Here is a 20493-nt window from a genome sequence, read left to right as displayed (position 1 = left end):
TGGGAAGGATAGAAGAGACGGATGAGAATTCTAGATATATATTTTGCAGTCACATAAGAAACGGGTACTCCGAATTTGCTATGAAACGACATTAGCACACCATGGAGAAAGAATTTGAAGATTTAGTTGGCGATGAAAGACAAAAGTACTAGAACGATCGACAGACAGGATTCATTGTTCTATACATAAAGAAGCATTTTGAGCTAAGTTAGCAGGCACGGAGCACGAGAAAAAATTGAGGCGAAACGTCTTTTCTACATCTACATCTACATCCATACTCCGCAAGCCACCTGACGGTGTGTGGCGGAGGGTACCTTGAGTACCTCTATCGGTTCTCCCTTCTATTTCAGTCTCGTATTGTTTGTGGAAAGAAGGATTGTCGGTATGCCTCTGTGTGGGCTCTAATCTCTCTGATTTTATCCTCATGGTCTCTTCGCGAGATATACATAGGAGGGAGCAATATACTGCTTGACTCTTCGGTGAAGGTATGTTCTCGAAACTTTGACAAAAGCCCGTACCGAGCTACTGAGCGCCTCTCCTGCAGAGTCTTCCACTGGAGTTTATCTATCATCTCCGTAACGCTTTCGCGATTACTAAATGATCCTGTAACGAAGCGCGCTGCTCTCCGTTGGATCTTCTCTATATCTTCTATCAACCCTATCTGGTACGGATCCCACACTGCTGAGCAGTATTCAAGCAGTGGGCGAACAAGCGTACTGTAACCTACTTCCTTTGTTTTCGGATTGCATTTCCTTAGGATTCTTCCAATGAATCTCAGTCTGGCATCTGCTTTACCGACGATCAACATTATATGATCATTCCATTTTAAATCACTCCTAATGCGTACTCCCAGCGCAGAACTGACTCGTCAAGCCAGTTATTTCAGGTGGAATTCAGACTATGGAGGACCGCAGTATTTTTTTAATCCTTAAAAGGAAAAGAGCCGTGTCAGGAGTGAAAGTCGTGTTAATAGACAGAAAAGAGTCGAGCGACTGACCGGAAGCCCACCTCCAAATGGCCAGACCTCGGCCATTGAGCTAACTCGTAACATATAAAAGGAGGGAGGGGAGGGGTCAAATGAAAACCAAACATCCAGACAATGGCCAAATTGCATTCAAAAGTAATCGCTACACATGTTAAGACATTCATCCCACTGGGAGGCAAGATGACCAATTCCGGTTTTGTACCATGCGGGCGGCCGCTGACAAGTCCACTGCCGCACTAACTCTTCCACTTCCTCGTCCGGCTGATACCGACGTCCGAGCATGTCTTCTTCAGGACACCAAAGACGTAAAAATCACACAGTGAAAGTGCCAGGCTGAACGGAAGATGCTGCATTGTTTCCAACCAAATCGTTGAAGCTTAGCCTTCGCCCGATTGGCAGTGCGAGAGCGTGCGTTGTAGTTAACAGAATGATCCCGTCCGACAGCATTCCTGTCGCAGTTTCCGCAAATTGTCTTCATACCGCTGCGCACTGATAGTGATTCAAAGCTCGTGGAAACGAGCGAGTAGGGAGCCCTCTGCAATCGGAGAAGATGGTCATAACGACCTTGTGTGAACAGCTTTGGATTTCTTGGTGGGGAGATGTGGGATGTTTCCAATGTTGCCTTTGCCGTTTGCCTTCGGGCTGTCGGTATGCTGTCGGTGGGAAATATTCTGTTGTACATCACGATCACGCCTGCCCCCACACTGCCCATCGGACGGATGCTACGCTTCAGGGATTTGGTTGTTAATCGCAGCAACATCTCCATACAGCGAGATTCTTTCATCCTTTGATTTTCACATCTTTGATGACCTGAAGAAAGACATGCGAGGATGTCGGTTTCTGTCGGACGAGGAAGTGCTGGTGCGCGTTCGATTGAGGACCCACCAGCGGCGGACCGCATACTACGAATCAGGAATTAATCTTGTCGCCTCCAAGTGGGATAAATGTCTTAACGCGTGTGGTGATTACTTTTGAATGGAACCAGTCTACGTTTCCGCTGTGGAGGGTGCTCGGTTTTCATTTGACTGCATTTCATGCGTTCATTTAGAAATTCAAAGATTTTCTAAGCCAAGTACGCAAGTCTCAGACAGGTAGATGAAACAAACTTCTTGCACATAACTTGGTTCTTTGCTTTTGATGGTTAGGATAGATGTATTCAGACGCAAAAATTTCTCTTATTACGAGGGTATGCTGAAAAGTAATGCCTCCGAATTTTTCACGAGAAAATTGTTAAAAGCTCTCTACGCATCTGAGACACTAAACCTTCAACACAGAACACTAAAAGAGGAATTAGAAGTGAAAGAACGTAAGATAATGAGGAAAATCCTAGGACCAAGAACTAAAGATGAGGTACATTATCCAAAACCCAATGCAGAAATATATAAAAATATCTCCAAAATAACAGACACAATGCGCATGAGAAGAATCCAATTCATGGGGCACTTAGAAAGAATGGACTCAAACAGGTTAACGCACAAAATCCATACATTTTTAAAGAACAAAACTACAAGACCGAACTGGTACAAACAGACGGAAAAAGACCTGGGAGAATTATGGTCTCCAAATTTACATGATAGAAATGAAATCAGAAAAATCACAAACACACGGGGTTTTGAGGAAGAAGAGAGAAAAACTAACCGACATACATGGTCTACGCAACGAAAGCTAGCCCATTCGTTGTTTATGAAGGAATACTGGGCGAAAAGGAAGGCCAACAAAGGATTACGTGTGGTCCTAAGTGATCCATCCGCGAAGAAGAAGAAAGAAAAAAAATAACCTTTTGAGATCAGAAAAGGGGTCCGACAAGGGGATGGTCTTTCACCGCTGCTGTTTAGCTGTGCACTCGAAAAAGTTGTGAGGGAGTGGAATGCAAGAACGAGAGGGAAAATAAGACTTGGAACAAAAAACAAAGGAATCGCGATTAAGTGTTAAGCATTTGCTGACGACATGGGGCTGCTCGCGGAAACGTGGGAGGAAGCTAAAGAACAAATCGTCGAGGTACAAGAGCAGGCAGGGAAGATAGGACTTAAGATTTCTTACGAAAAAACTAAGATTATGACGAGTATACTAGATACTCCTAAGATAATTAAAGTAGGAGCTCAAGAAGTAGAAGTGCTAAGGAGTTTTAAGTACCTAGGGGACTGGATTGAATGGAACAGCCTTGAAGGGAAAGCAATGGAAGCAAGAAGGACCAAAATGGAACTAGCTTTCCACAAAACTAAAAAAACGTACAATAAGAAATCCCTCTCTTGGAACATCAAAATAAGGCATTATAACACAGTAATTAAGCCGGAAGCACTCTATGCGCCCGAGACACTAGTCATGGGGACGAAAGGGCAAATGGAGAAATTGGAAATCGAGGAGAGGAAAATTTTGAGGAAGATCATGGTTCCTAAATTCCGAAATAACAAAAAAGTTTTCTTTAGAAACGAAGCCGTCTATGTAAAGTCGGAGAGACTCTCGGAAACCATGAGGAAAAGGAGCATCGATTTCTATGGACACGTACTCCAAATGAATTTCAACACAGTAACTAAACAAATCTTTGACTTCAGTTACAAAAAAGACTAAACTCAATTGGTTTAAGGAAATGTAAAGGGATTTGAGAGAACTCCAGATTACCGAAGTCATGTTAAAGAATGGGACAGCCAGACTAAGGTCTTCCAAGTTAAGATCAACACCAGGAAACCGATTCAGGTACCAGAGGACGAAAGAAAGAAGAGATTAGATAGAATGAAGAACTATTGGGAGAAAAAGAGAGCACAAGCATCTAAGACGTAATGGATATGACGTGCCCCAAAGATGGGTGATTCGAAGTGAAAAAAAAAAATAAATAAACGGTATTTACATTCTATATCTTTATTCTTCGCACCTACATATTTGCAGCCCTCTGGCGCTAGATGGCTCAGAACTGTAGTGTGCAACACAGAGGTGTGTAACGTGACTTTGTCGGTGCGTGAGAAACAGCGTGCTGCAATCGAGTCTCCAATTGGAAGAGTTCGTCCACACAAGGAGCACCCTCTCCTTCAGCACGACAACGACAGACCACACACGAGCGCTGCGACAGCTGCAGCAGTCCGACGTCTTGGGTTTCATTGTCATCGGTCATTCTCTATACAGTCCCAAAGCGATTTACATCTGTCTCCAAAACTTAAACAACACCTTCGTGCACTTCACTTCGACAGTGATGAAGCGATACAAGAGGAGGTGACATTGTGGCTCCGTCAACAAATTCAAACATTCTAGACTGACGGTATCAACAAACTGGTCTCTTGTTGGGAAATGTGTGCGTCACCGGGGTGAATGCAATGTGAAATAAATTTGTAGACATGAAGAATAAAGACTGTTAATAACATCTGTTTTATTTAAAAAGCTTTAGGAGTTTTCACATAAAACATTCGGAAGAACCACTTTTCAGCAAACCCTCACATTTACTATCAGCAGTCACTTTCAACAGAACATTATTTTCATGCGGAAACGTTTATTTTATTCTCCACCTTCCATCTTCAGCAAAATATAACTCGCCTCTTCCTAATTTCACCAATGCTTGGCAAATGAAGTAATAAAACTTCGGTTTCTCGGCCGAGGTGATGTGTACAACGGAATGAAAAACACCAGCACTTCAACTCAACAGTCAACTCTAAATCGTTTTTATTGATCTCATTCTTTCTGACTTGTGACATGTTGAAAATACCGAGTACCTGTGTACGGTAGTGTAGAATTAGGCAGCCACAGAACAGCAAGATATTTACAACTTCGGGTCTGGCTAATTAGCCTCTGTGTCTCGTATACTAACGCACTGCTAATTACGCGAAATCGGCTGCTTTTAACTGAATGATGCGAAATTTTGTATTTGCGCAATTCTTGAGTGAAAACATCTAGAATTTGGAATATATATATATATATATATATATATATATATATATATATATATATATATATATATATTGTTGTGGTCTTCAGTCCAGAGACTGGTTTGATGCAGCTCTCCAGGCTACTCTATCCTGTGCAGGCTTTTTCATCTCCTAGTAAATACTGCAACCTACGTCCTTCTGAATCTGCTTAGTGTATTCATCTCTTGGTCTCCCTCTACGATTTTTACCCTCCACGCTGCCCTCCAGTACTAAATTTGTGATCCCTTGATGCCTCAGAACATCTCGTACCAACCGATCACTTCTTCTAGTCAAGTTGTGCCAAAAATTTCTCTTCTCCCCAATTCTGTTCATTGCCTCCTCATTAGCTATCTGATCTACCCATCTAATCTTCAGCATTCTTCTGTAGCACCACATTTCGAAAGTTTCTATTCTCTTCTTGTCTAAACTATTTACCGTCCATGTTTCACTTCCATACATGGCTACACTCCATACAAATACTTTCAGAAACGACTTCCTGACACTTAAATCTATAATCGTTGTTAACAAATCTCTCTTATTCAGACACGCATTCCTTGCCATTGCCAGTCAACATTTTATATCCTCTCTACTTCGACCATCATCAATTATTTTGCTTTTCAAATAGTAAAACTCATTTACTACTTTAAGTGTCTCATTGCCTAATCTAATTCCCTCAGCATCACCCGATTCCATTATCCTCGTTTTGCTTTTGTTGGTGTTTGTCTTATATCTTCCTTTCAAGACACTGTCCATTTCGTTCAATTGCTCTTCCAGGTCCTTTGCTGTCTCTGACATAATTACAATGTTATCGGAAAACCTCAAAGTTTTTATTTCTTCTCCATGGATTTTAATTCCTACTCCGAAATTTTCTTTTGTTTCCTTTACTGCTTGCCAAACATACAGATTGAATAACACCGGGGAGAGGCTACAACCCTGTCTCACTCCCTTCCCAACCACTGCTTCCCTTTTCTGCCCCTCTACTCTTATAACTGCCATCTGGTTTCTGTACAAATTGTAAATAGCCTTTCGCTCCCTGCCACCTTCAGAATTTGAAAGAGAGTATTCCAATCAACATTGTCAAAAGCTTTCTCTAATTCTACAAATGCTAGAAACGTAAGTTTGCGTTTCCTTAAGCTATCTTCTAAGATAAGTAGTAGGGTCAGTATTGCCTCACGTGTTCCAACATTATCTCGTAATCCAAACTGATCTTCCCCGAGGTCGTCTTCTACCAGTTTTTCCATTCGTCTGCACAGAATTCGTGTCAGTACTTTGCAGCCATGACATAGTAAACTGATAGTTCCGTAATTTTCACACCTATGAACACCTGCTTTCTTTGGGATTGGAATTATTATATTCTTATTGAAGTCTGAAGGTATTTCGCCTGTCTCGTACATCTTGCTCACCAGATGGTACAGTTTTGTGATGGTTGGCTCTCCCAAGGCTAACAGTAGTTCTAATGCAATGTTGTCTTGTTTCGACTTAGTGTCTCTCAGTGTTCTGTCAAATTTTTCACGCAGTATCATATCTCCCATTTCTTCTTCATCCCCGTCCTCTTCCATTCCCATAATATTACTCTGAAGTAAATTGCCCCTGGATAGACCCTCTATATACTCCTTCCACCTTTCTGATTTCCCTTCTTTGCTTATAACCGGTTTTCCACATGAGCTCTTGATATTCACACAGGGAGTTCTCTTTTCTCCAAAGGTCTCTTTAATTTTCCTATAGTATGTATCTATCTTACCACTAGTGAGATATGCCTCTACATCCTTACATTTGTCCTCTAGCCATTCCTGCTTAGCCATTTGCACTTCCTGTCGATTTCATTTTTGAGACGTTTGTATTCCTTTTTCACTGCTGCATTTACTGCACTTTTATATTTTCTCCTTTCATCAATTAAATTCAATATCTCCTCTGCTACCGAAGGATTTCTACTAGCCCTCGTCTTTTTACCTACTTGATCTTATGCAGCCTTCACTATTTCATCTCTCAAAGCTACCCGTTCTTCTTCTACTGTATTTCTTTCGCCCGTTCTCGTCAATCGTTCCCTAATGCTCTCCCTGAAACTCTCTACAACCTCTCGCTCTTTCAGTTTATCCAGGTTCCATCTCCTTAAATTCCCACCTTTTTGCAGTTTCTTCAGATTTACTCTACAGCTCATAACCAACAGATTGTGGTCAGAGTCCACATCTGCCCCTGGAAATGTCTTACAATTTAAGATCTGGTTCCTAAATCTCAGTCTTACCATTATATAATCTATCTGAAATTTTCCAGTATCTCCAGGCCTCTTCCATCTATACAAGAATAATTTCTTTTATATCATCATACATTTCATCAATCTCTTCGTCATCTGCGGAGCTAGTTGGCATATAAACTTATCCTACTGTGGTAGGCATGGGCTTCATGTCTATCTTGGCTACAATAATGCGATCACTATGTTGTTCGTAGTAGATTACCCACACTCCCATTTTTTTATTCATTATTAAACTTACTCCTGCATTACCGTATTTGATTTTGTATTTATGGCCCTGCATTCACCTGACCAGAAGTCTTGTTGCTCCCGCCACTGAACTTCACTAATTCCCACTATATCTAACTTTAACCTATCCATTTCCCTTTTTAAATTTTTTAACCTACCTGCCCGAGTAAGGGATCTAACATTCCACGCTCTGGTCCATAGAACGCCAGTTTTCTTTCTCCTGCTAACTACGCCCTCCTAAGTAGTCCCCGACCGGAGATCCGAGTGGGGGACTATTTTACCTCCGGAATATTGTACCCAAGAGAACGCCATCATCATTTAACCATATAGTAAAGCTGCATGCCCTCGGGAAAAATTACGGTGTAGTTTCCCCAAGCTTTCAGCCGTTCGCAGTACCAGCACAGCAAGGCCGTTTTAGTTAGTGTTACAAGGCCAGATCGGTCAATCATCCAGACTGTTGCCCCTGCAACTACTGAAAAGGCTGCTGCCCCTCTTCAAGAACCACACGTTTGTCTGTCCACTCAACAGATACCCCTCCGTTGTGGTTGCACCTACGGTACTGCTATCTGTATCGCTGAGGCACGCAAGCCTCCCCACCAATGGCAAGGTCCCTGGTTCATATTTGTGTGTGTGTTCTACATCTCGTCCTAAACCACTGGAGCGATTTCAACTGAACTTGGTATACACATCCTTTACTGTCAAGCAACAATCGCTGTGGGGGCAAAAACCGCCTGCCTAACACAGTTCAGGATATATGACGTCATAAACAATGAGATGGTTGGGAAAACTACAGCGTTGTGCATGACGTTTGAATTTATTATTCCTTTGGTACTAACTCTTTTAGAAACGTATTTCGCAGACAGTATCCACATACGCCGCTGAATGTTCCAACACAAATACATCATTGTACAACACATAGTTCAAGAGGTATTACGACATAAACACTGAGACGCGTAATCAATTGCCATACCTTGCATGAAGTTTTAATACCTTTATTCTTTACTGCTAAGACACTCGTAAGAACGAGTTAAATAAAGGAAATCCCTGACACGTGGCAGCGCTTGTGACAACGTTCAACTGTGAAGCGCAAACAGCTGTAGGCGAAAACAGCAACCGCCCATAGACCTATGAAGAAGCGTTGCCATAGAGTCGTTCACAAAATCTCGTTGTAGATATGCGAAGCTACTGCCCCCAGCGAGCAGAAACTGTTCGGAATCTAGTTTCTTAATTTAGATACTTTACCTCTACATTTGTACATTATACAGGTTGCTATGAGCGATCGTTCTATAATTTCAGAAATTACATTGAAATGAAATTTTTACGATACTGCACTGCAAACATTGTTCATTTTTTGTTTCCGTTTCTAATAGAAAAATGGCCAGACGAATACAAATGCAACGCCGCTTTTGTCAGCTAATATGTATATGGAACGTAAATACATTCGACTATTATGGAAGTCAAGTGTGATCTGTCATCAGTCATTTGTTGCAAATTTTGGAAATTTGTGGTGAAGTTCTTATGGTACCAAACTGCTGAGGTCCTCGGTCCCTAAGCTTACACACTACTTAATCTAACTTAAACTAACTTACGCTATGGACAACACACACACCCATGCCCGAGGGTGGACTCGAACCTCCGATGAGGGGAGCCGCGCGGACCGTGACAAAACGCCCCAGACCGCGCGGCTATCCCGCGCTGCTGTCATTTATTGCGATCGACTCAGTAAAGTATTGACAAATAAACGACACAGTCTATTATAAATTACGACCCTGGCGATATTTGAATAACTGTTTGCAAAATTCTGTTAAAAATGTCACTAGTCTTGAAACCCTTTTTTCTGTTTAACACATTTTTGTGCTGAGTGAAATTTATATATTCCACGTCACCCTCTCTTCATGGCAAGTACGTACGGGAATATATATTTGACCCCTATATTAACACTTTTGTCTTCTTCTGACAAGCAGTGTAACGTATACGATGGTGTAATTAATACAGTGTTACTGAAGGTATACTTTCTTTTTCAACATAACACAGGTAAAGCAAGAAGACTAAAAGGTGAGAAGGAGTCTGAGTATAACACCTAAACTGCCATAAAATAGCATGGAAATCGGCAAAAAATAGTAACGAATTTTATCATTAGATTCCGCGCAGATTTGCCAAAACTTCATCGTATAGGGAAAACAGCCCCTCTATCTGGGTTCGAAAAAATAAGCCACACCGCCTTCATTGGGATAATAGTAAGCAGGAGGTTAAATTCTTTTATCATCTTTTGACATTTGACGGTGTCACCAATTTGTAACTAAGGTACACAGTCTACAATGTACGGCGTGGCAGAGGCGATTTACCTGCTTTCAGGAAATTACAAAATGAAGAGGAGCGTCGGTTACCACACCACTTTGGACTCGTTTAAGGAGGATCATAGTTCATATTCTGGTCAGGTCAGTTATGATTAACCGCCTAGTACGGCGGTGGCGTGGTTGCACTGGAGTCGCATTGCGAAGGAATGTGGTTCAAATTCCTATTCAGCCATCCAGGCTTAGCTTCTCCATGGCAATTTACTTTAGATGAAAGCTGTAATACTTCCTTTGAAAATAAGGTTTCCTTCTTGAATTTCGTCCAGTCCACGTTTGTGTTCCGTTTCTTATGACCTCGACGTCCACAATGGCACTAAAACTTAATCTTCCATCATGTTGATTTACATTATCCGAGATTTTTTGAAGACTTCTGGAGATACTAACATGATACTTGAAGAGGAAAAGCAATTGTCAGCTGAATCATAACTGCTTTAAATACTATTCAAAAACGTATACGTTTTCAATAACCACCGATGAAACTGAAAGTTGCAAGCAACAAACTTCGGATGCTTGGACCTACAAACATGGATGTACGTGCGTACGTTTCGTCATAGTTGTAGGAGAAAGAAAGTCGTCACGTGTAAAACATAACTCTGGAATGCCTGGAGCAACTTTAGCAGAACTTGGCTACATACACGACTTACTGTCTGGGAAAAGTACTGTCGAGATAAAACACCCGAACTCTGATCTTCACATACAGAGTTGTAGGGTTGTGTCATCCCTAAGGTAATTGTGTCCTGGTACTGAATGACACCTGTGTCAATTGTGTTCTGGTACTGAATGACATCTGTGTCAAATTTAGCTGGATGTTGGAAGTGCTCCAAAACTATTCTGGATATTACACTCATACTTTCGTGTTTACATGAGGTGTATGAGAGGATGAGTTTGGGATGAGAAGGTAAAACCGAAAACAATCTACAGTGTATTAGGCCCCAAACGCAGTTTTCTGAGTTGCTGGGCTGAATGGCGAAAGTCGCGATAACATAACCGTGACACTGGAACGCTTGGAGCTATTTCAACCAAATTTTGGACACATGTGCCTTGCAACCTGGAGAAATAGTTCTGTGGAATTAAAATATTGCTAGGGATTGGATTAGGAAAAAGGAGAGAAGCATAGATTTGGAGCGTGAAGAGATATTTCAACGAAACTTACTACCCGGACGGCTCACTACCTCAAAAAAAAAAAAAAAAAAAAAAAAAAAAAAAAAAAAAAAAAAAAAAAAAAACTACGGAAGTAAGACTAGCACATCTAGGAGTGGTGCGGGGTGGAAGCGGGTAACATGTAAACGTAACCTAAAATCATCGGTATGTATGGAATATATAGTTTCGTTTTTTGCCAGTTGACTAATGACAGTCGCGAAAACATTTCCCCCTTGGTGGTGTGGTTACAGGTTGAAAGACAGTGAGGTGTAAAAATCATAAGAACATCCTTCAAAAATAGTTTCATGTAAAAATTATTTGTTCTTGCGCTTCGAGGGGGAGATAAAGGACCCTTTTTTTTAAGTCATCAGTCTTCTTACTGATTTGATGCGGGACGCTACGAATTCCTCTCCTGTGTCAACCCCTTCATCTCAGATTAGCACCCACATCCTCAATTATTTTCTGGATGTATTCCAAACCCCGCTTTCTCCTACAATGTTTCCCTCGAAGCTAATCCATGATGTCTTAACAGATGTCCTAGCATCCTGTCTTCTGTATAAGCAAATTTCCTGGCCCTCCTGGATATCTCGGGGTGTTAAAACGCTGCTTCCGGGACTGAGGTGCGCCGGCCCTGGATCGAATCCTCCCGGCGGATTAACGACGAGAGTCAGTGTGTCGGCCAAACTGGATGTGGTTTATAAGCGGTTTCCCACATCCCACCAGGTAAATACTGGGACTGTACCCAAGTCCTGCCTCAGTTACACGATTCACGAACATTTAGAACACTTTCCAGTACTTTCTTATCAATCACAGTACACGCAGACAGCTGGGGTGAACACATTTCGTCCGTGCACGTAACGGGGTGACGACAGGAAGAGCATCACGCCACCCCTTAAACTAACTACGCCATATCCGTTCATAACCATGCCGATCCAGCATCAATGTGGGACAAGGGCACAAGAAAAAAAGAAGAATATAATGAAATTTCGTATTAAACGAATATTACAATGACTTTCTAAAAGATTTTGCTTTATAATTTGCCTTTTATATGTAGACTTTTAAAAACGTTTAAATAAACTAAGTTTGTTAATATGTTTCTTTGCATGGCCACCTTCCGCACCAGCTGTTAAGATCAGTTATTATTGGTTTCTCCGTCTTCTATATACATATAAACTGATCAGGCAGAACATTATGACCGCTTACCCAGGCAGAACATTATGACCGCTTACCCAATAGCCCACCAATCTTTGGCACGGATAACAGTGGGTACGTGCCGTGGCATGGAAACAATGAAGCCTTCGTAGGGGGCTGGAAAGCATTGACACCACATCTGCACACACAAGTCACCTAATTCCCGTAAATTCCGGGGAGGGAGGAGACGAGCTCCGCCGCCACGTTCAATCACATCCCGGATGTGTTCCATTGGGTCCAAATCTGGCTTGTCGTGGAGGGAGGGAGGGGCAGCACATCAATTGGAGCTCGCCACTGTGTTCCTCGACGCAGTCCATGACACTCTTGGCCGTGTGACGTGGCGCATTATCTTGCTGAAAAATGACACTGCCGTTGTGAAACATGATCACCATGAAGGGATGTACGTGGCCTGCAACCAGTGTACGATACTCTTTGGCCGTCACGGTGTCATGCACGAACTGCACTGCGCCCTTGAATGCCAGCGTGAAATGTTCCCCAGAGCATAATGGAGCCGTCGCCAGCTTGTCTCCGTCCGGCAGTACAGGTGTCAAGGAGCTGCTCCCTAGGAAGGTGACAGATTCGCGCCCTCCCATCGGCATGATGAAGAAGGAGTCGAGATTCATGACACCATGCAATGCTCTGTCACTGCGCCAACGTCCAGTGTCGATGGCCACGTCAATTTCAGTCGTAATTGCCGATGTGGTGGTGAAAACATTGACACATGCATGGGTCGTCTGCTGCGGAGGCCTATCGTTAGGAATGTTCGGTGCACTGCATGTTCAGATACACTTGTACTCTGCCCAGTATTAAAGTTTGATGTTAGTTTCGCCACAGTTCGCCCCCTGTCCTATTTTACCAGTCTGCCCAGCCTACGACGTCCGACGTCTGTAACCGAGCGAGGTGGCGCAGTGGTTAGCACACTGGACTCGCATTCGGGAGGACCACGGTTCAATCCCGCGTCCGGCCATCCTGATTTAGGTTTTCCGTGATTTCCCTAAATCTCTCCAGGCAAATGCCGGGATGGTTCCTTTGAAAGGGCACGGCCGACTTCCTTTCCCATCCTTCCCCAATCCGATGAGACCGATGACCTCGCAGTTTGGTCTCTTCCCCCAAACAACCAACCAACCGACGTCTGTAATGAAGGGGGTCGCCCAACCCCGCGAGGCCTGCGCGTGATTTAACCTCGGTTTCGTCACGTGTTGAAGGCGAACACCACATAATTCCTCGAACACACAAATTGTACACCTTCGGAAACCCACGTGCCGGGCCACCGGACCATAACTCAGATAGATCACGCGCTTTCCCCATTCTACACATGGACAGCACGCTCACTTATACTACGTGCAGCGTGCGCGTGTCTGACTAGCAGTTATTCCTCGCCAGGTGACGCTGCTATTGCCTGGACGGGTTTAGATCGATAGTAGGTCGCTGGTCATAATGTTCTGGCTCAGCAGTATATATAAGAGACATAACACAGTGAGTAAAGAGCACATCAGTTTTATAAACGAAAATGCTAATTTTAATCTAAAACAACCAAAATGCACAAACATAAGTATCCAATTTTCAGAGTAACCACAGCAGACGCTTTATAAATAAAAGCCAAACGCGTCTGATGTAAAAGTCTCTTTAATTCAATTGCGATAAGCTTAAGACGGAGAAACCAACACCAACTGAAACTGCGTTCGTTCTCACACTATAGACAGATCTATTTTTCTATCTAATAGGAGTGTGAGATAAACATGTTGCCGGCATCACCGAGTAGTCAGCCCCTACGTTATCGAAGGACTAAACCGGTTGATATTTCATGGTGCAGTCTTGCAGTTGCAGGATGCCAGTCTAACGGCTCCCACGAGAAAAAAAAAAGTATTTTCAGTTTTTCTTCTAATTACCACCCAAATATAAAAATTTAAAATCGTGTCATAATGGCAGGTGAATAAGGCGGACAACCAGTTGTAATATTTTTATTGCAACTGGTTGACTGTCTTATTTACCTGTTATTCCGTAACCGTTACTGAAATACAGCCATGCTCAAAATATTCCGTCATAATCTACTTATTATGAGGTACAATCTTATGTTAAAGTTTTAACACATCAGGGGAAGTATTGCACTTGAAATTTTGTGTATTTCTGGAGGCAACCTAACTCAGTTACCCAGATTATTTTCACCCAGATTTGAGAATGCGAGCACGTAGCGATTTCCAACAAACTTTTGCACAGTTCCAAACCTTTCTCTCGCTGACAGCCCTCTCGCAACGACGAAAGGAAAAAAGGGTTATTGCTTATTATATTTTTACTATTCATGTAGTAAATTTTTCAGCATCTAGCATGACGTTCTAATGTATATTACTTCGTTATTACTAATTCTAATCGTAACATATTTTGCAGACAGTATCAACATATACCACTCAATCGTATTATTCTGTGGCACATAGTTCAGGAGTTATGACGTCATAAACAGTGAGCTACGTGAAAAACTAGCTTTTACTTCAGACGGAGCGCGTATTACCCGAACTACACTCATCCGATGCTTGATAAAGAGAGCACTTAGTGCCTTTCAACAAACTTTACACATGATTTCAAACTTATTTCGAATTATCGCTTACATGCTTAATGTCAAATATTTAACACATTATCTCATTTGTTAAGTAATCAGTCATGGGACATCGATTCTTCTAAGAAATCGGTATTAGGGTTTACTGCTTCATACTAAAAACCTGTCACGCTCATCGCAGAACTACACGAATGTTTCCTACAACATACATACTTGAAATTTTTGTCTTGACTACGTTCCTATGAGCTTACTCACTGAGCGTTTATACACTGACACGTTCCTCGACTGCCACCAGCAATCTCGCTATAGAATTACAAATAACAATAACATCTAGTGCTACTCACAGTGTGAAGAATAAACTACGCACCAAAGTGAATTCAACGTTTTATTCGGTAAGCTGTATGGAAAGAACTACTTCAATGCCTTGTCTTATTTGGCGGCAACTTTGTTGCAGGCGGCTACGAAACCAGATTTTAAATTCCTGTTGACGAGATCACATATTCTAAAAGTCCGTAGACACTTACCGAATCTCCACGATTGGTCCCATAGAACTCGCGTGCCAAACTCTTGGGTTCGCTTCGGAACTACCTCTTCTAGGTCATTGCGTAAGCGTTACGTGTTGTCAAGGCTTGAGAACGAACCAGCCGCCGCGCAAAGCGGAAGCAAAGCCCACAGTCTGCTGTGTCATGCTACCTTAGTTAAGCGCCATCGTTAATTATTTGTCAACAAAAATCACCGAAAATGACGATGATAACGCTACATGTAAAGAGAAATATTAGTCGATTCTCTTGCACATTTGCAGAAATATGATAGGATTAAGTATAAAATTTTGTTGTTTATTCAGTTCACTTTATGTAGTTGGCAACGTGAGTTAGTTAATGTCAAGGACGTCATCTGAAGATCTGGTTCTCGGTCTCTCGTAGCTGGCTCACCTAACTCATATACGGGCCTCCACACAATTCTCGCAGTTTGTAATTGTAATGTACGTCCTGACCGCGTATGTCTACATTTCGTTCTTATCATAAAGTTTTCGCTTCATTTCCAAAAAAATTTTAGCAGAAAAAATTCTTATTCAGTCTGCAGACCCAATGCTTCTCGCAAAACCAAAAGAAAGTCGTATTACCCGCATGGATATTTTAGCGAATGGTTTTGTTTTTGCGTTCTAATGAGTAGAGAATATGTAACGATATAGAACCAAAGGAACATCTCACGTTCACGAAGTTATGTGTGCCAAACAGTGCTAGGAAAAAAAAAGTGAGAAAATATTTCACTTATCAAAATTTCGATATATATTGAGCGAGCATTGATTTAGAATTTAGAACAAATTACAGTCTGAAAACCTGTTCCAGTTATCGAAGTACAGTCTATCTTCCTCTTCTTCTTGTCTGCATTCCACTAGAGCCTGAAACGATCTAGAACAGTTACAGAACAAAGTAATTTATACTCAGAAGTGGCCAACACAGAAAGCACCACGTCCTACGTTTAAAAAAAACACGGTTAAGAATGGAAACTAAAATGTGAAATCAAAATGTTCTACTCAATATTTGAATCAATTTTTTAATCCATTTGCAGATTTTGATCCTTTTGCAGATACGAATGCATTACCTTAGATCGCAAAACTGCTACCCGTTCTTTACTTCTTCCCAGATTTATTTCTCTTCATTTTTAACGAACTACACCTCTACCACATAATCTCTGTTTGTCCATCATGGACAGGGAACATCGGCTGGTTAAGTAATTGCCAATGTCAATGAAATTCTCCAACAGCCATGTAAGTTAAGACGTTAAAATATGTGAAATCGTATGGGACTTAACTGCTAAGGTCATCAGTCCCTAAACTTATACACTACTTAACCTAAATTATCCTAAGGACAAACACACACACACCCATGCCCGAGGGACGACTCGAACCTCCGCCGGGATCAGCCGCACAGTCCAGGACTGCAGCGTCTGAGACCGCTCGGCTAATCCCGCGCGGCTAAGATGTTATTTTATTTCATTTTACTGCCATAAATACCTGGATGTTGTGAATTCAATCGTTTCACTAGTGCTTCATTCGAAGTTATATGACATTTTCGTTTATTTGGAGAGATGCATACGGGCGTGAAGATGGCATAGTGAAATGCTGAAACTGGTAGCCTTTAAAATAAAATAAAATAACACCTAAAGTTACACGCCTGTTGGAGAACTTCATTGACATTGATGTCTACCACATCAAGTCTGTTGCTGTAACTTACCGCTCATTTTGTATGATGGCCAACACAACCACACTTCACTGACTCTCGGAAACTGAATGAAGAAGTACGAAAGCATCTCCCAATAACTGCAGACAAACAACAATTTGAGTACCGGCATTAGTATCCCCCCCCCCTCTCCCCGTTGTGTAACAAGTACTCATCTATACTTCAGTTACATTACTATACAAAACGACACTTCCTTATAAATCTAACTTATACTAGACAGTTGAACAATAAAAGTCTGCTGAAAACGAATGTGTTGGGGAGGTAGAGTGAATACAGGAAGTACACAGAGTACCACCCCCTTGCATAAAACGACAATTCAGTTCACACTGTGCGTGCATACACATACTGTGCGTGAAGAAAGCTTTGGCATCCTGTCTGAAGCTCATCACAAATTTAAACCATACTTCTGCAAGGAATATCGTTGCAATGCACGGTGCAGAGCATCAAGGTATCTAATGAAATTTCCTGGCAAATTAAATCTTTGTTTCGGACCGGATCTTTGCCTCGCGAGTTCAAATGCTGTACGGACTGAGTTGCTCAAGCCACAGTCAGGACCCACCACCCCTCCTTTACTTACGCCAGTACCCCACGTGTACCTTCCAGACTTCACAAATACAAATGTTCTGCACATCTCGCGGAACTAGCACTCCTGGAAGAAAGGACTCTGTGGAGACATGGCTTAGCCACAGCCTAGGAGATTGCGTTCGGAATGGATTTTCACTCTGCAGCGGAGCGTGCGCTGGTTTGGAACTTCTAGACACACAAGCCTTGTGTTGAACCGTTTGTATCGAGGTCGATGAGAGGGGAGGGGGGAGGAGGGGAGAGCCGTGAGTCCTGCTTGGGTAGCTCTGTCAGCTGAACACTTGCCCGCGAAAGGTGAAGGTTCGAGTTTCGCGTACCAGTCCGGGACACAATTTCAGTCTGCACAGAAATTTCAGAACAGCGCACAGTTCGCTGTAGAGCGCAAATTCATTCTGAAAACGGTATTTCACGAACGTTATCCAGCAGCAGGTTCTTATTTCGCATATTTGCATAGATCTGCACTTTCCAACCGATCTATTTTATTTAGTTATCCTTTTTTTCTGTATTTTACTATTATTTTTTTAATTTCTTAAGGCTTATTCTTTCATTCTCTGCTTCCCTTGAGTATAAGCCCACACAGATTCACAGATATGCAAGTGCAAAATCTAACGAAATTTCCAGTTCCTTTTTTTTTGCCAGTTTTGAGCAAGAAATTTTCATTAAGAGAGCCTGCAAAGAATCTCTTCACACATTTGAGACTGGAAGGATTCTAAATATCCTCCGATTCTCATTGGGACTCATCAGAACTTAGTTAGTTCTTCAAGACTTACGGGAAGATTACTTACCAAGCCAACTTCGATTAACAACTTCTGATGACCAGGAGGCAAGACTCAAATACCGGTAACTGAGTGGTAAAATTTTCGAACACCGTTTTTTTTTTCTTTTACTGCGACAACAAGCTCTTCACTGTTCTAACATCTAGAAAAACTGACTACGGACGTGAAGAGTTACAACATCCATCGATGATTGATATTTGTTATTAGGCACTGGAAATAACGAGATTTTAAACCCGAGTCAACTATGTTCTGCTGTTATTGCAGCCACCAAAAGACAGAGTCATAGTCTACTTGGCGCAGCTGGAATCATTAAGATGATACAGTGTGCATGACAGGCGACGAGCAACACGTGTTCCGCTCAATGCTAGCCACGGAAGAAAGCTTTGCCAGTGGAAACGCGTTATACCAAAGGAGGTGCGTGGCTCCCTTGGCAATCCTGCTTACCGCTGCTGAGGGAGGGAGAGTTTGCAGTGCGTCCTCCAACATGTAACATCAATTTACAGGTAATTAGAGGGCATTATTCTTCCAGGACGAGTTCCTTAGTAGCTTGCAAGATAACAGTGCATTTATTTTTATTAAGAGTTAGAACACGATATAACTCCTCATCATCAAGTTCTGTCGCTGCAACCATTCTCCACTATTTTGTGCTGTTCTATTCGCTTCTTGATAATTTTTGGAAATTTGTTACACACCATACATCTTCCACAGTTTTCCTTCTTCGCCTCCCCTGTATTTCTTTCCCAATCTTTTCCTTCTCGTATCCTTCAAAAACTTATTGTGTCTTAATACATGCCCGAAGAGTTATGTTTTCCTCTTTGGGCTATTGCTATGAGATTTCTCTTCTCAATGCCGTGTTTCAGAACAACTTAATCGGGTTTTCTTACTGTACAGCTGTTGATTTTCATTACCCTTCTACAAAGTCATGTTCCATCGCTTCCAAGCGCTTTCTGTTTGTCTTCAACAGTGTCCAGATTTCACAGGCATACAGTGGAACACTCGAGATGAATGTCTTGAGAAATTGTTTCTCTTTCTATGTGCTGAACGACTTGTTCACCAGTAGTTGACTTTGTTTATTGAAAGTACGTTTAGATATTGTAGTTTATAGTATCCGAATTGTGTGTGTATCTGATCATTCGGCATAACTTAAAACTACAGCGATAATATTTTGTGGAAGAGTTAACGACGTTCGTTAATTGAGATGTATCTAATCAGAGGCAACACTATCTATGAAGCTCTACTGTATCTTACTCTTTGTAATCAAATCATTTTAAATAGTCGTGATGCCGACTTTACATTGTTTTTTCTCATCTACTGGTAACAGTGTAATCACGTGAGTTTCGTTTGCGCATGTTGGTGCCATTTGTTATTTTCACTGTCCCATCATTCGTAATTTTAATAATAATTCAGGGTCCATAAATTTGTTTTCCTTGTTTGTAGTAGCTCCTTCCTTTCACCATCTGGCTTGATTTAAAAATGCAGTTCACTGACGTGTTAATAACGATTCGTTTATTGATTTATCTGATAACGCAGCGATCGAGCGATAATTGCTATACTGCAAATCAGTTTAATGTTAAAATCGAGCCTGCATCTTTTGGTAAAGTTGTCCACTTTTCATATTAATGTGAACGCTACGTGTGGGTTGGACAGTTAATTTTCATATTTTCACTCGTCATCAGAAAGGTCATCTAAATGAGATCGCGATCAAGGACAATGGTTTCACTTTCTGATTTTAACAAACAATTTAAATGCTAATGGCAAAATGCAATAAGTTCAGAGTTTTTTATGCTTTTTTTGTTAAAATGGCCATCTCTCTCAATAAATTACAAAGGAATATTAATTAAAATAAATCATACAACTTTCACGAGAGTATGGTACAAATTCTTTTCCTGATCTCCATCATATATTACAGTCTTATGTTATAAACGTGCCTAAACAATGTGATTTGTCAAATTTTTCTATTTTATTTCTTTAAATTTTGATGACGAGTTCCTCCCTCATTATTGGTTTGCTACCACAAATTTCGATTTTTGCAGATTTATTTTAAGTTCACAGTTTTTTCTTTATTGCTTAAAATTTAGCAAGTATAATCTGCACTTTTCCAGTACCAGCTATCAAGGTAACATCATTAGAAAATCTAGCGCGTCACATGGGAATTCCGATCGCTTTAACCCCAGATGATTTTCCTTTGAAGATCCTGATAGCGTTTTCGATGAAAAGCCTAAACAAATGAGGGGATAATAAGCATCCTTCACTTCCTGCTTTTCTAATTATGACTTCAGAGTGTTCTCTGTTATTCTCTGTACTT

The 20493-nt window shown here is 41.5% G+C and overlaps 1 protein-coding gene across 1 annotated transcript in view; it reads right to left on the bottom strand.

The window, feature by feature from the left end:
• LOC126161903 (cytochrome b5-related protein-like) overlaps positions 1-15232 on the bottom strand; it is a 133981-nt gene extending 118749 nt beyond the window's left edge. The window contains exon 1 of the mRNA XM_049918063.1: positions 15112-15232. Within this exon, the coding sequence (XP_049774020.1) occupies positions 15112-15134 (23 nt within the window). The 5' untranslated portion in view covers positions 15135-15232. The remainder of the gene's footprint in view (positions 1-15111) is intronic.
• Positions 15233-20493: the final 5261 nt, after the last annotated feature.

Source organism: Schistocerca cancellata, chromosome 2, assembly GCF_023864275.1.
Source record: "Schistocerca cancellata isolate TAMUIC-IGC-003103 chromosome 2, iqSchCanc2.1, whole genome shotgun sequence".
Lineage (NCBI taxonomy): Eukaryota > Metazoa > Arthropoda > Insecta > Orthoptera > Acrididae > Schistocerca > Schistocerca cancellata.
Note: the sequence above shows the minus strand (reverse complement) of the source record. Positions and strands in the feature narration are given on the sequence as shown.